General features: G+C 41.9%; 1 protein-coding gene across 3 annotated transcripts in view; it reads left to right on the top strand.

Annotated features, from left to right (window-relative positions):
• The window catches only part of LOC100710714 (MTSS I-BAR domain containing 1), a 78,369-nt gene that overhangs the window by 18,591 nt on the left and 44,501 nt on the right, over window positions 1–15,277 (top strand). For all 3 annotated transcript variants that reach the window (XM_005463689.4, XM_025902268.1, XM_005463690.4), the window contains exon 3: window positions 164–237. In XM_005463689.4, the coding sequence (XP_005463746.1) occupies window positions 164–237 (74 nt within the window). The remainder of the gene's footprint in view (window positions 1–163; window positions 238–15,277) is intronic.

Below are 15,277 nucleotides of genomic sequence, written 5' to 3'. Positions count from 1 at the left end.
CAGATCAGCTGAGTGATGACAAGATAAACATGCATTTAAAACATAAAGAACAAACCAATGTGTTTAACATAATTTTTCTCCAATGGAAAATTAAAAAGCCAGCAAGAAAGAAAGAATGAATAACGGCTTTTTCTGTGTCTACTTCCTGTTTGGTGTCTTCCAGGACGACGGTTGTCGCTGTAGCAGCCTTCCTGGATGCCTTTCAGAAGGTGGCCGACCTGGCAACTAACAGCCGAGGTAAGATGGAGACTGTGTGTGTGTGTGTGTGTGTGTGTGTGTGTGTGTGTGTGGCTTGTACTGCTGCACGAGCTTTGATTCTTATTGTTGTTGCTGCTGTTGTTATGGAGCACTCTGTTGTTAGTGTGTGTAATGTCTGTTGCTGTGATTCCTTCTCGGTTGTATTTACCTGACGGTTGCCACAAGAGCACAAATGAAATTTCCAAGAGGACAAAAAAATCTTGTCAGCCAATAAGAACCAAACATAAGAAGCCTGGTTATTCAGTCAACATATTGTTGTTATATATGAAATGCATCGTGCTTAGTGGGGTTAATATTTTAGACGCAGAGGTGTCCGGCACAAAGTCCACACAGAGGAGCAAAAGTCTAATGATGTTAAAGCCTCAGCAACACTTGGAATATAAAGAAGAGCTTTAATGTTCTTAAATAAATCAAATACTAATGGATGGAAGGCGGGGAGCTGGGGACCAGGACAGGGCCCTGAAAGGTTGTAGGTTTTCTTTAAACATAGTTAAAGACTTTTTTTTTTCAGCAGCTCAGAGCATAAAAGCTAAAAACTGCTTATCCAAAAGTTTTTGTCCAGCAACAACTAAAAGAGGAGCCGAGAGCAAGCGTCCAGGTTCACAGGCTGGAAGCACGCCAGACGAGTGGGCCGCTGCGAGACCACCAAAGTGCTTTAGAGAAGAGCGAAAGAGAGGAAGCGAAACATTTCCCGTGGCTTTATGAATCTTTATGCTTGTAGAGAGAGGAGAGGAAAAAAGGGAGAGAAGATGGAGAGGAATCACAGAAAGAGCTGAGCTGAAAGTGGAAACACTCCCACGCACACAGCCTTCATTGCTGCTCTCAGGTAGCATACAGCTAACACACAACCGCTCCAGTGGGCGAGCAAAGTGTCTGTGTGAGGACTCCTGGAGACGTTCGTTAAAGTCTGATTGGTGATTAAGTTCATCAACACTTTAGTTTTTCAGGGTTGGTGGAAAAGTTTCTTGTTCTTGTTTTACTGATTTAATCTCATCGTTCTGATGCTGGAGTCTCTGAGGTGTCACCCAAATGTAAAGTCCTCAGCAGCTTAAACGGCAACAAGTCTGACTGCAAACCTGGGAAAAGAGCCGGAGAAATAAAAGCATCCTGAAGCTTTAGATTTATTCTTCCTCAGTCAACAAACCGCAGGAGGTCTCAGAATTCTGTGCTGCTGTTTTTGAAGCTGGTTGCGCGCTTTTTATTGATTTTTACTTTTCTGCTATTGACAAATGATCAGAGGCTGCTGTCTTCACGATCACTGGACTGTAGCATCAATGGAGGTTGCTTCCTGGATTGATTAAGTGGAGGAGGCAGCCTTTATGGGCATGTTTGTGAGATTGTGTGTGTATACCATGCTTTCTAGTTTTCTTGTTCAGCACGACTCTTTCTTGTTGTTGTTCTGAGGAGTTCCATCTCTGTTCAAAAGTCTCGACTCCACCGATTTCTTTATATTTTGCTTCCAGTGAGCCAGACTACTTTAGGTCAGGAGAGAGGCGTGACTGTGATGGTCTACAGCCGTCTGTACAGTGTGGTGGAGGCTGTGTCATGATGGGGCTGCGTTTAATCTAGTGCTGTGGGAGATTTTGTAAAAGAGGATGAAATTATGAAAGTACCGTACGTAAGGTTATTAGGATTCTACAAACTCAGTTTTTGCCTTCATGTTTGCACTTTTCAATGATCCACTTCTCAGTTTCTTAGCAAAGTATAAAGAAATAAAGGTTGGGTCAAAACTTTTGCACAGTACTCTGTGTGTGTGTGTGTGTGTGTGTGTGTGTGTGTGTGTGTGTGTGTGTGTGTGTGTGTGTGTGTATTTATGTATGTGTCCTCGGCGCTGGATGTCGGCCAGCTTCCTGTTGAGGCGACTCGCTGTCATAATGACAACAGTAGCAGAGGAAACAATCAGTCACTGTCTTGATGATTCAGGAACTCTGGGTCACTGTGTGTGTGTGTGTGTGTGTACACCTGGAGCTACGTGTTGAATTATTGGTTATTTCCAGTACCTGTTGGGGCAGTTAGAGGTTTGTAGAGCCACGCCCCACAATCTCAGACTTCAGCATCCACTGAGCCTCCCAAACAGCTGCTTTTATAGTACCATATATATTCTATATTGCATATACTGTATATTAACATAGTCTCTCTCTGATAGATGATAATTATCACAGCTAATGCAGTGCCACATCAGTCAGAGTGTAACATTGCATGCAGTGCCTGGTCGCTGCTTTCCCTTAACGTGGCTGTAGCATCAAATACATCACATGAAGTTATTTTTGTTTTTAAAATATATCTCCAAACATGAATTGAATGAAACAAAAGCATTTGTTGTTATAACTAGCTTAGCACATTTTGGGGTTGTTCTATTTTCCCCCACACCCACACAATGGCTCTATAGAGGTTAAGACTGGTCTTTAGGGTTGAGGTAATGTTTCTGTGAGCTGTAAGGTAAGTTTGAAGTTAGTCATGTGACTCACTAATAAAGACAGAAATGCATTTAGCATGGGATACACAGGGTTTCTCAAAACCTCTTTAACATGTCCAAAACTGAAATGATGAGCATGAAAAAAAGGAAATTGTTGAACTAATGCCAAACTTATAAGTCTAATAATCATTAAGACCTAACAGAACCAATGCATTAGTTTATTGTTATCATCTTAAATCTTACTAAATGGAGTGATGTTGTGTGATGAGGAGCATTATAAAGAGGTAGGAAGAAGCTTTCATGTTGTTTTTAATCTCTAATCGAACCTGCAGTGATCCTGCTCTGAATAGCTGTGATTTATTGAAATGAACTCTTATCGATATTCCCAGTTTGACCCACTTCATCCTTATTCCCTGCATTTCTAGATTAATGGAGAGACATGGGTAAAAGAGGGGTGAAATTAGAGGAATAGATGGAAGCTGTGTTCAAACAAGGCGAGTACGAATTGTAATTTGGGGAAAATTACAACAAGTTCAAATACTCTGATGATGGGGAATAGAGGAAAGTGGGAGAGAAGGAGCTAGAGGGCAGATGGTGATTGGGAGAGAGAGGGAGGATGAAAAAGGTGGAGGGGTGGAGAGGAGCGGGAGGCCGTTGGCTGTCGTGTCCAGCCGGCTGCTGCTGCTATTGCTCATGGCAACAAGATAGAAATCACTGCAGAATTCAGAGATGCTGCTTCTGCTGCTCAGCCTAACTGTCCCCGTCTCTCTCTTCTTATCTCTTCTTATCTCTTCTATCCTTCAGTCGTCTTATCAGAAGTCGGCTCTGCTATCATTTGGATTTTCATGTATTCCCATGTATTTACATTTATTTGGATGTGTTGTTGTAGATCAGTTGATTAGTCCCTCAGCAGAAATGGAACTGCTCCACTCTTTCCTCTTAGTGAGCCAACTGTGGGCATGAAGGAGGTTTTCCTTTATCCTTTTTACACCCTGGAGGGAAATCTAGACGGGTTCTCTGCTATCTGTAATCATTGCACGGCTCGTTGCACAGACTGAATGGGAATCATGGAAATGACAGAGTGTGCAGAGGCTGTGTACACACAGGTTCAAAGACCTGGGCTCAGTTTTTGTCTGCTGCTGTGCTAATTTTTGTTTTAATAAGAAGTCAAATTCTCACCCTGAAGCTTTGCTTCTTCTACTGATGGCAAAATGGGATTGTATTGTAGAAAATGAGCTTTGTGCTGTGGTAACGAAGACTCGACACGAGTGACTGAGACATAAACTCACCAGGAAAACATTTACTTTACTCGCAAATCAAATGAACTAAAGTGTCATTTTCCCATAGACCTCTGTAGGCTACAGTCGAACTTTTGATTAAAACTGCATTAATGGCCCCCTGCTGGCCATTAAAAAGACTGCAGGTTTAATGCACTGTCCAGAATCTCCATCTTTTATGTACACCTGTGATTTGATTGACAGGTGTTTCTGCAGTCTGTGGGGACACAAACTAACTGTGTCCCTGCAGTTTGGTTGTTTTGTCCTACATGAGCAACATTTGTGCTGTGTAAGCTGAGTCATTATATTCTTTAATGTTTCCATTATTAAAAAACCATAATGAAGTGTGAACTTTTGGCTGTTTTGTTCCCTTTATGTGGTTTGATGGTGTTTTTCCAACAGATCAGTCGCTAACTAAAGCAATATTGAGTCATTATCGTTTTTTATTATTATTATTATTTTATTCATTTCAAAAAATTGGGCGCACATTGACCTTCAGCCTTTTTCTCAAATACCATGTATACCACATGTGAAAATAAGGAGTTCTTTTTTTTTGACATGAGGAGCATTAAGATAAAAGCTGTTACAGTAAAAACAAACAGACCTTTGCTGTGTTGTGATAATAATACTTTATTTTAACTGTTTCCTTTATTGTTTCTAACACTAACACCGCTGTGGAGATGAGGTGCAGCTGGTGTCTACCTCCATCTGCCTACTTCATAGTGTGTTGGTGTGGTTGCCATAACAACCTGCTGCCAGGGACGATGATGTCCTGAAAGGGTCGGTTAGCTGTGTCACTTTTTCTTTTTTCCAGGGCCGTGTCAGTATGTAAACACCTGGTAACTGGATCGGACAGAGGAAGAGAAGAGGGCAGGAAGGACTGTGATGAGAGGAAGAAGAAAGGAGAGGAGATGAAATTAAAGACAGAATAGACAAAGAATTGAAGGAAAATCCAGAGATGAGGAGAAATGGAAAGATGCTGGCTGTTAAAAAGACTTCAGGTTTAACATAAGAACATGTATCCTATGGAAATCCTCCCTGCTTAGAAAAGTTACTCAGTTATGTGAAAAACAATATCAGCAAAGCTTGGGACTACTTCCAGATTTCAGTGTGATTTTTGTTTTTAACTGTCTGTCTGCTCACAGACCGATTGTCTGCTGACTGCATTAAATCTGTTCCTGACGCGCTGTCAGAGCATCCGTATCCAGTCGGCAACCTAATTGTCGGCTATAAAAACTACAGGAGCTTATGAGCCACCAAAGGCAGTAAAGGCCAGATGTTGTTTTGGGTTAGAACATTCCCAGTGTGCGTAGCTGGTTTTGGTTAAGCCGAAGGGTAAAAATTCCCAATGTTGAGTTTCCAAAGGATACAAATCCCAGCATCGTCTGGCTTTACGATTACAACAACATGAGAGCAAATCAGTCAACGCAGCTTCTTTGAACTACCTCTGATCTCACTCCAGATCAGCTGCTGCAACAGCTGTCACTCCTCCAGATGTTGTACCTGGAGACGTGCAGCCACAGGAGCATCAGTGAGGTCCTGAGTTGATGTTCAGGGATGAGGTCTAGCTCACAAAGTGTTTTCGGGTCATCCTGCTGGTGTTAGATGTGGTTGAAGTTCGGACTGAGCAAACAACTGGAGGGCAGCACAGTGTTTCGGTGGTTATCAGTGCTGTGGTACCTCAGGGTTCAAACAGGGAGCTCTGCAAAAACATGCCGGGAACCCTCAAAGACGAGATTTGTAGTTTCAAGTGTTTCACTTTCTGGGTAAAATAAAAATAGTCCTGCAGAAACTGGTAAGAGCGTTTCTTTGTGACTTTAACACATTTGTAAAATAATGAAGGGCCTTCCCCTAAATGTTGTCTGAAACTTTTGATTACAGGGTTTTCCCCCATATTAAAAAAAAAAATGTTGGCAACCCCCAAAGAGGTTTTGGCCTCTCTCAAAGGAAAGTCTCCAGATTCTAATAAAACGAAATATATTTGATTTTTTTTCCAAGCAGGCTTTCAGTTACTCAAACATGTACGTCAGAAAATGCATAGATCTCTGTTAAGTAAGTGTGTCAACTGTAAACTTTGCTTTGTGCTTGTGTGGGTGTGAAGGCCCAGGGTGAGCCAGGAAAAATGCAGGTTTAGATCACAACCATGCTTCACTGCATACTGTAAGTTAGAGTACAGTAAAATTTAGTTTAGCATTTACTAACTCGGAACAGCAGTGCAGTTTTATTTACCAAGCCGCCTCGAGATGTTACTGTTCCCTCTGTTTGAACTAAGGAGCATAAACTTTGAAAAACAGTCTCAGTTCTAAGATTGCAGAATTATGTGGACACTTCTAACCCGGGCTTGTTGTTTCGTTTGGGTTCAGGTACAGTCTGGTGCGATACAGCTGGGAAAAATTATGATGAACAGAAAAAATGTTTAAACTTGTGGGCGTTTCCTGTAATGTGCCAGAAGAAGTTGCTGATTGTAAAAACTTCAGTTTGGAATGTGCTGTACAATATTTTTTACAGATAATTTTACCATAAAGTTTAATTTTGCATGAATATGCTGTAATATATTGCATTGTTGAATGTGTTTTTCACTAAGCAGGACTGTAATCTCTGTATTTTCTTTTTAACATTGTTTACTGTAAACAAATGTATAGTGCAGGTGCTATTTTTGCTATTGTTAAAGTGAATTATTGTCATTTTTTACTGAATAACTGGGTTTAAATTGTCACCATATATTTTACAGTGAAGTTCTGGCAGTTTTACCAAATCAAACAAACATGAATGTAAAAGCAAATCATAACCGGTCGCATGACGTTTATGATGGTAGGAAGTGAACAACTAAACCTGTATCAAATCCAAGTGCTGATGCTGGGAACTATTCAGTAAGCTATTATTATACGTCATCTATAAAACTGAGCAATATTATTGGGCAACCATAGTAATGTAACATGTTCCAGCAGCACCGGAGGCACCTGCATAATGACATTATTCTGCAGGTTCAGGGTTTGACCTTTTGTTCTTCACAAATCACATTATTTCCATAAATTAGTTTCCTTGAATGTCACCACCATAACCACGAGCTTCAGCAGCTGCTGCCAAAGGATGCTTTAGAGAAACTGTCACATATGGAGTTAAATCTGAATGTGATGCAGTTGTATTGGTGATTGTATGCTTGAAAAACCGTGAACTTCTGGCCCGTGGTCTCGTGATTCTTCATGTTTTTAATCTGTTTTATTGTACAAACATGATTTCTGTCATAGATTTAAGCAGATAAAAGGAAAATGATCTTACCTGTTGGACTGCGTGTGTAATTGTTCAGCACTTGTCTGTGCAAGTTGAAAACGTTGTGCTTTAGAGAGAATGTAATGAAGTGAATCCCTGTGGACGCTGCTGCAGTCAGTATCTGCAGTGTGTGTGTGTGTGTGTGTGTGTGTGTGTGTGTGTGTGTGTGTTGGTGGGGTTGAGTCCTCAGCAGATGGCCTTCTTTGGCAGCTCATTTTTTAATGATATCATCTCAGGCGCAGGTGAATGATGTCATATCTGCAGTGTCCACATGCCAGTATTTTTAGGGTTTTCTTCAAGGTCACATAGAGGTCCAGAACTCGGACTACTAGCCAGAAAATAAAGAATAAAATTAAAGTCCTTGGTCAGCGTTTTTTTCCACATTTACAGGAAAACTCAACTGAGATTAAGAAATCCGTGAATGTTAGGGAGTACAGCTTTTGCACAAAGGGAAGTGCTTGCAAACTCAAATCTGGGCCTTTCCATTGGTTGTTAATAGCAGAAGAAAAAAAAAAAGAAAAATCTTCTTGGGTAATTTGCAAGTTATCGTTCCAACTCCTCTAGTGTCCATGTGAATAATTGCCGTTAAAAGGTGATAGATGGATAGAACTTTATTAATCCCTCGGGTAGGTTCCTCTGGGATCATGTGTAGCAGAGCCTCAGCATAGCTTTGCTGATGGTCTTCTACATTTTGCAGCTGTTACTGTCACCAGCAATGTTCCCTCTAAGCTGCGCACTGCTGGCACGGTCTCTGCGCACAGAAAATCTGCGTTGCGCACAAAAAAAAAACTAACCTGAATTGAAATTAAAATTAATACTTTAACAATTCTGTTTTGCAGTGTTAGTCAGGGAGTGACTGGCTGCTCCTGTATGGGATTAGAACAATGCCACCTTATCCCATAGTCCAGCCAATGATGCGATTCACATTCGTATATACGCAGCCAATCAACGTCGCTGACAGGCTATGACAGCGTCCTTATGTGCCGACACCGGTGTTTTAGCTAGCAAAGCGGCGTGGCTGATGTGCAGTGAAGCCACGTTAATGACAACGTGTCCAACCATTGGAGATGTGAGCAGGACAGACGGAACAACTGACGGGAAAAGTGTGGACTTTATACCAGTTTTTAAATTGTGTTGATCGGCCACGTAAAACCAGAGTTATGATAAAAATATCTGCAATGTTTGGTTTTCTTCCTGAATACTGTCGTTGTTTATATTTACTGCGGGAAGAAACGGTAAAAACGGCGTTTTATAAGGAAAACGCTCGAAAGCCTGTGAGCAAAAACAACCCCCCCTCTCTCTTTCCTATTCGTCCAAAAAAGTACCATGTCGACCAATCAAAAAATGATATGGCAACGTGGACGGGGGGGAAGTTTTAGGAGTGACGGCGGTGTTCTGAGATGTGAGAGATTTGAGAGGTTTAGCGCAAATCTTGTGTAGTTAGTGTGTAGTGTAGTCAATAGTTTTGTTGTGTGTGTCAGAACAATGAGGCGGCTGCTGAATGTTACAGGTGTTACAGCAGTGATACATCTCCTGTTGTCAGGCCTGCAGGTATCAGGCTGTTGTTCTCCTTTATCTCATAGTGGACAGAAATTATTTTTTGGAGTGGCACAAATAATTTGTGTGGCATCAGATTTGATGCAGAACAGCTGATTGTTCTGTAAATAGTTTGAAAGGTTTATTTAAAAACGCCTTGGCTGCATTAAAAAAAATAGCTGAGTTACTTTTTTGAAGTAGTAACTATATAATTAATTGCCCAGCATTGGTCATTATATCCTGTATTTTGCAGACAGAGTTACAGACTCTCTCCCAGACCACAGACTCATAATACAAGTCAGAGCTTTATGAAAAGGAAAAAAAAAAAAGAAAGTTGTGTTTTTGAAATTGGAGTTCAAGTTATTTTTACTTCCAATAATGTTAACATACTACACAAGATTTTTTACATTTTCATTGTAAGTGGGCTAAAGCAGTTAATTAAAAGTAGTCTAACATAAATGTAAATGCTGTAATTTGATTATTTTAATAAACCATGTAACTTGGATGGATTAGATGCTGGCGTGACCACAGTGCACACGTCTGATGTCGCTCACAGTGGTCCAAGGGATCGCTCAGGGAGTTTGTGTGTTCACTCAGACACATGAAATATTAGAGGGAACATTGGTCACCAGGGTTCAGTCTCAAAAACGTGTGGAAAAAGTGCTCTGTGGGCTACTTTTCCTTGTGCTGTTGTCCTTCAGCTAGCTGTGGTGAGACGAGAGAAACAGAACTGAAGTGAAATGATAAAAACTCTTCGCTGTGCTTCTCTTGCTGCAGGGTTGCACTTCACAGCATCAGTAAACACACTCGGGGGAGTAAGTAAATATCTATTGTCAGCACCCCCCCCCTTATTTATCAGCCTAACGAGTAAGATGCTTACCATGAAAATGTTGAGAGAGTAAATACACTTGTTTGCTCATAGTTGCCAAACTTTATCTCATCTCATAGGTTTTTCACTCACTTGGCATGCCAGGATTGTTACCCATGCAAAATGGCCGACAAATTAATGCCAATACATCAGGATCTTGTAGGAAATCAGAGCTGCACCGTTCATTAAAGAAAAAGGAATCAAAATGGTTAAAATTAGAGATCGCTGTGTTTAAATTTTTTATGAAACTAATCAAAGAACATGAATCCCTCTGTGATCAATAATTAATACTTCAAGACACCCAAATGTCTGTAAAATTAAAAATGAATTCATGCATCAGAGTCACGCTTTCACCGAGCTCATGTTTTATTTGTTGTGTTCTCGCTCTTTCACGTGTGTCTCTGCAGACTACTGTGAGTACTTTGAGTGAATCTGTGCTACAGTCACACTGCAATGCAAACAAATACATACACATCAATGGGGCCACTGTATGGTAGAAAGATAAATATGACAGAGTATTTATCAGTCAGATCTTTAACTTGCATTACATGAACTCACTAAACCCACAGCATGAATTTTCTGCATCACTTCCTCTCACATAACTATTATGGGTAAAGGCAGCTTTCTCTCTGCACACTGACACTGTGGGACTCAGGATTGATTCTTTTATTTTCTGGGAAACTTTTTTTTCAATCTTTCTGTTTTTAATTAATTTTGGCCACATTTTGAAAAATTTCTTGAAACATTCCCAGACAGAAGTGTTTACAGTAGGTTTGTATTTTTAGCACTGATATTTCATCTTAAGTTGGATTAAAGCACCATCACAAACTCAAACTTTTCCACGTGACGGGACGCTCACGTGTGAGTGGAGTGATTTATTCCACTGCTGACTTGCACTACTACTAAAAGCACCAAAGTATCCTTTACAGTGAGAACAAAGACTCCAGAAATGTTCTCTGGAAAACAGTAAAAGTATCAGGATCATGTTTCATAAACAGACAAGAAATATTATACCGAGCGGGATGATGTCAGCAGGTTGAACTGAGCTGGAGTGTTCGCGTTACTGTAAAACCAAACTGCCTGTTCCTCTGTTCCTGCTCCAAACTCACCATCCCAGCAGCCAAGTTACAGCAGTGTTGTATATCCTGTGCTCTGAGGTTTCTGCACCGCAGAGGTCAAACGTTCAGTGTAGGCTGTGACATGTTGCTGCTTATAAGGCTAATACTGTTTTTGGGGGGTTTTTGTTTGTGCTCTTGCTATAAGCCTGCCTGCTGACTGTGGGGATATTTAAAGGGAACAAAATGAAATCTCTGAACTTTGTGCTACTTCTTGTCTTTTTAACTGCCTTTTTCTTCCCTCTGGATCACAATATAACATGTAATGTGATAACCACAGAAGCTTCGATGGTGCAAGTCCGTAAGAATGAACCAGCAAATGCTTTTTCTCAGAAAAGGGAACAGAAATCTGGACAGGTTGGGCTCTTAAGTGGTAATCCTCCCAGTCAACTGGAAAAGTAGCTGGAACTCTAAGCTGACATCATCTTCTTGTCTGAAATGCCCAAACTTGTCAGCTGTTGACAAAAGAAGAGACGGAGGGTCATTGGAGAGAGGTTTGGGGAATTATAAATACCATGTGGTGTTTCCAACACTGCTAAAGGGAGTAGATAAATGACTAGAGAGAGTCTCGGAAATGTTCTGGCCAAAGCCACTTTGTAAATCATCCCAGTCCAGTCATGTCACAGTAGTCAAGACCCTATCCTGTTATTTTTAGTCCTGGAGTGAACAGTTGCAACGAGATTCAATCCAAAAAATGGTAGATGGCCTGTATTTGTATAGCGCTTTCTAGTCCCTAAGGACCCCAAAGCACTTTACACATTCAATCATCCACCCAATCACACACACATTGGTGATGGCAAGCTACAGCCAGGGTGTAGCCACAGCCACCCTGGGGCGCACTGACAGAGGCGAGGCTGCCACCGGGCCCTCTGACCACCACCAGTAGGCAACGGGTGAAGTGTCTTGCCCAAGGACACAACAACTGAGACTGTCCAAGCCGGGGCTCGAACCGGCAACCTTCCAATTACAAGGCGAACTCCCAACTCTTGAGCCACGATCGCCCCAGTGAAGCCAGAGTACGGGGCCAAAGTCGTAACGTTGTTGGACCGACAGACGGAACGAGGGCTTAGTCTCAATTATTGACTGTTTGTTTGATGTGCATTTTCAAGCCTTCGCTTTAGGTTGACTTTTAATTACCAGAAGTGACCGTATTAAGGAGACAGCACAGACTTTCAGATGGCTCCAGCAGAACAATCACAGCATTTAGCCCAGTTCAGTGACTTTCATTATTAGACGTGAAGCAAAATTTAAATCTTTGAAAAATGTAAGTTAAATTAAAAAGAATCCGCAGTACAGCTGTCACAAACGAGGAAATTAACTGTAAAGACCAAAACTCTCTTTGTACTCTGTTATAAACCTGTTGAATTTCGGCTGTAGGGGATTTAAACATGGGAACCTTTGGAGATCGACTCACTATTGGAGCGAGCTTCAAGTATCCGTTACAGCAGCGTTTCCCAACCGCTGTGCCGCAGCACATCAGTGTGCCGTGAGAAATGATCAGGTGTGTCGTGGAAGATTATCTGGTTCCACCTGATTAGTACTCTAAGCAAGTAACGAGCAGAGCAATTACCTTCTCTTACACTAGAGGGCAGTACAACTACCTGCTCTAATTAAATGGGTTGCCAACTGTCAGTAAAAAAGAAGACGAAGAAATTACATAATAGTCACGCTGTAAGACGATGCAGCGTGTAATAACAATAGATAAATATTTGAAAAGTAGTCGGTGTGTCCTGGGTCCGGGAGAAAATTCAGACCCAGATTAAAGCCGTAGCACGAGTAGTGGTCAGAAGAAAGCAAAAAAGGTATACTGGGGACAAACCAGCTAATCCCACTATACCTGGTGCGCATATCAATATGCTTTTTGTGACATTTTTGTTTGGTGGTGTGCTGTGTGATCTAATGGGAAATATGTGCCGGGAAACAGTTGCATTAGAGGAACTCTCAGCAGTAAAAACCTAGTGGTTAAAATCAGAACTACAGGGCATGTAAGAAACTCTGGTAAATATTTTGCCATCATAATTTAGTAGAAAATGAATAGTGTTTATTACAGTACATCTAATAACTGTGAGCAGCCTGAAGCTCTGTGAGGATACTATCACTCTCGGAGTCGGACGCTTTTACTGCTCGAACACTTGCAGGCAGATGGAGGAAGAGGAACTTTTATATGAGCTCCTACGTTTGCTTCAAATGCCCGAGTTCTTTGTTCTTACTTATCCATCATTAAATCATCTCTACTGGAGGAACCTCCGTTTTTCGCATGAATCGGCTTCATTTTTCAGCCCTGGAGGTTGACACTTAGCCTCGACTTGTTTTAGTCAAAGTCAAGCAGTCAAAAAGTGGAACAATTCTCCTTTAGTAGTTCTGTTTTCTGTTCCTAATAACACAGCTTTACGGAAAGACTTTGCAACTCTGAGCAAGTAGATATTCTTGTGCTGAGCTAAAACTCTGACAGCACGGATGGCTTTTATCTGGCAAAATAAAAGCCATCCATTTGGACTCTAGTTTAATGATGGTTTATTAAAACCAGTAATAATGAGCACTGGAAATGAGGCTCGTGTACCAAAGCATTACACAAGATGCCCACTTGGATATTCGTGCATTCTTTTCAGTATTAAAAGACTCAAATGAGATCTTTTCGAGATGGTAGGAATCTGGTTTTGGGGATAAAAGTCGACTAAATGGGTTAAATTTGTGCTTCAATTGCAATAATGACTGAATTAGAAATCTGATCACAAAGCGAGGCCCCAGGTGTTCCTGCTTTAATGTGAGAGCAGAGCTGCAGTGACTGCCAGCAGCAGGAGCAGCAGCATGTGGTCTTAAAGGGCTTCATTATGGTATGGCATCACCACGGCAACAGCAGCAGCTGCCTGCTTTGACGTCACGCAGAATGTGAACCTCTATAAGAAACACACGCACAGAGAGACCGCAAACAGACCCGTGCAGGGATGTGTTACCTGTACGTCCTGGTGATATAAATGAGTGGAGATGTTTAGCAGCTGGAACAAGCGTTTGATAACAGCGCCTTCTAGTTAGCCAATTTTAGGGAAGATAAGCTGCTCGTGCACAGATGGAGAAGCCATTTTTCATCGGTGCCTGTTGAAAACCGTGCATCTCGTTTGGAGTGCTGCTTGAACTGGGCCAACACTCTGCACACTGGCACAGGGTGCATCTCATTTCTTCCCACTAATGAATGTAATTACAGGTTTTTGTAGTGAAAGTGGAAAAGCTGAAAAGGAAGTGTGTTTGGATTTCTATGCCCAAAATAATCTGGCATCCATAAAAGACTTTTACTGGGGAGTAGGAGTCCAAATGTGCTTGTTTTTTTGGGGGGTTTTTAAATAATTTGTGCACATTATTATTAATGTATGTGTGTGTGTGTGTGTGTGTGTGTGTGTGTGTGTGTATATATATGTATGTGTATATGTATGTGTGTGTATATGTGTATATATATATATATGTGTGTGTGTGTGTGTGTATGTATATATATATATATATACATATATATACATATATATATATATATATATATACAGCTGGATAGCGTAGTGGTTAGACTACACGCCTTTGGAGCAGAAGATCGCAAGTTCGATTCCTGCCTGGGGCGTCTGTATCCAGTAAGGGTCCTAAGGCTAGACCCCCTATGCTAAAAAAGTGAGCCTACCGCAGACATGAGCGAGACAGATAAATATGAAGGCATGCCGGCTCGGACGTCGCCCGGATCAACAAGGTCCGCGTCAGGTGTTGAGGAACCAGGGCACCCTGACGACAAGTGGGCTACTGGAACAAGAAGGCATCGGTGGGCAAGAGACGAAAACAGGGCGTTGTTGGAATGCTACTACGCAAGTAACCCTGGCGGAAGGGGTTACATGAATAGGATGAGGGACCTATGGATTCTTCGATACCCAACATCCACAATGACGGCGAAACAACTAGTAGCTCAGTGTTCCAACATTCGAAAGAAGGGACTGCTCTCACAGCTAGAGATTGACGAGGTACAACATAAATGCTACGGCAAGGAGGAGTCAGGACGCCAGGTCAGGGGGGAGATATCATCACCCCCACCCGAGATTGGGTACATAGCCCCAAGTGCGATAGGAGAAGGATCGTTGAGTGCGAGAGGAACTGACCTGAAAGATAGGATCATGGCCAAGCTTGAAACCTGGACCCCCCCTAGCCGGTTACCAAGATTACGTGCTGCATTAACATCATCTGCTAGATGATGTTAATGCAGCACTACGGATGATACCTACAACCACGATTACCGACACTAACAAGCTGATCTACACTACGGCAGCAGTGATCAGTGAGATGCTTGGCTACAAGTTGAACAGCCACAAGGGGCAGTACCCTCCATGGAGAAGGAGGCTAGAGGGCAAGATCAAAGTAGCACGGAGGGAGGTTAGCCAACTAACGGAGTTGCAGAAAGGCGCGACAAAGAAGGTGCATAAGAAATACAGCAAGCTGTCCATACCTGAGGCCTTGGAAACTGCCAAGCAAAGACTCACAGCCTTGGCCAGCCGCTTGAGGAGGTACACCA

Source organism: Oreochromis niloticus, linkage group LG22 (genome assembly GCF_001858045.2).
Source record: "Oreochromis niloticus isolate F11D_XX linkage group LG22, O_niloticus_UMD_NMBU, whole genome shotgun sequence".
Classification (NCBI taxonomy): Eukaryota; Metazoa; Chordata; class Actinopteri; order Cichliformes; family Cichlidae; genus Oreochromis; species Oreochromis niloticus.
Note: the sequence above shows the minus strand (reverse complement) of the source record. Positions and strands in the feature narration are given on the sequence as shown.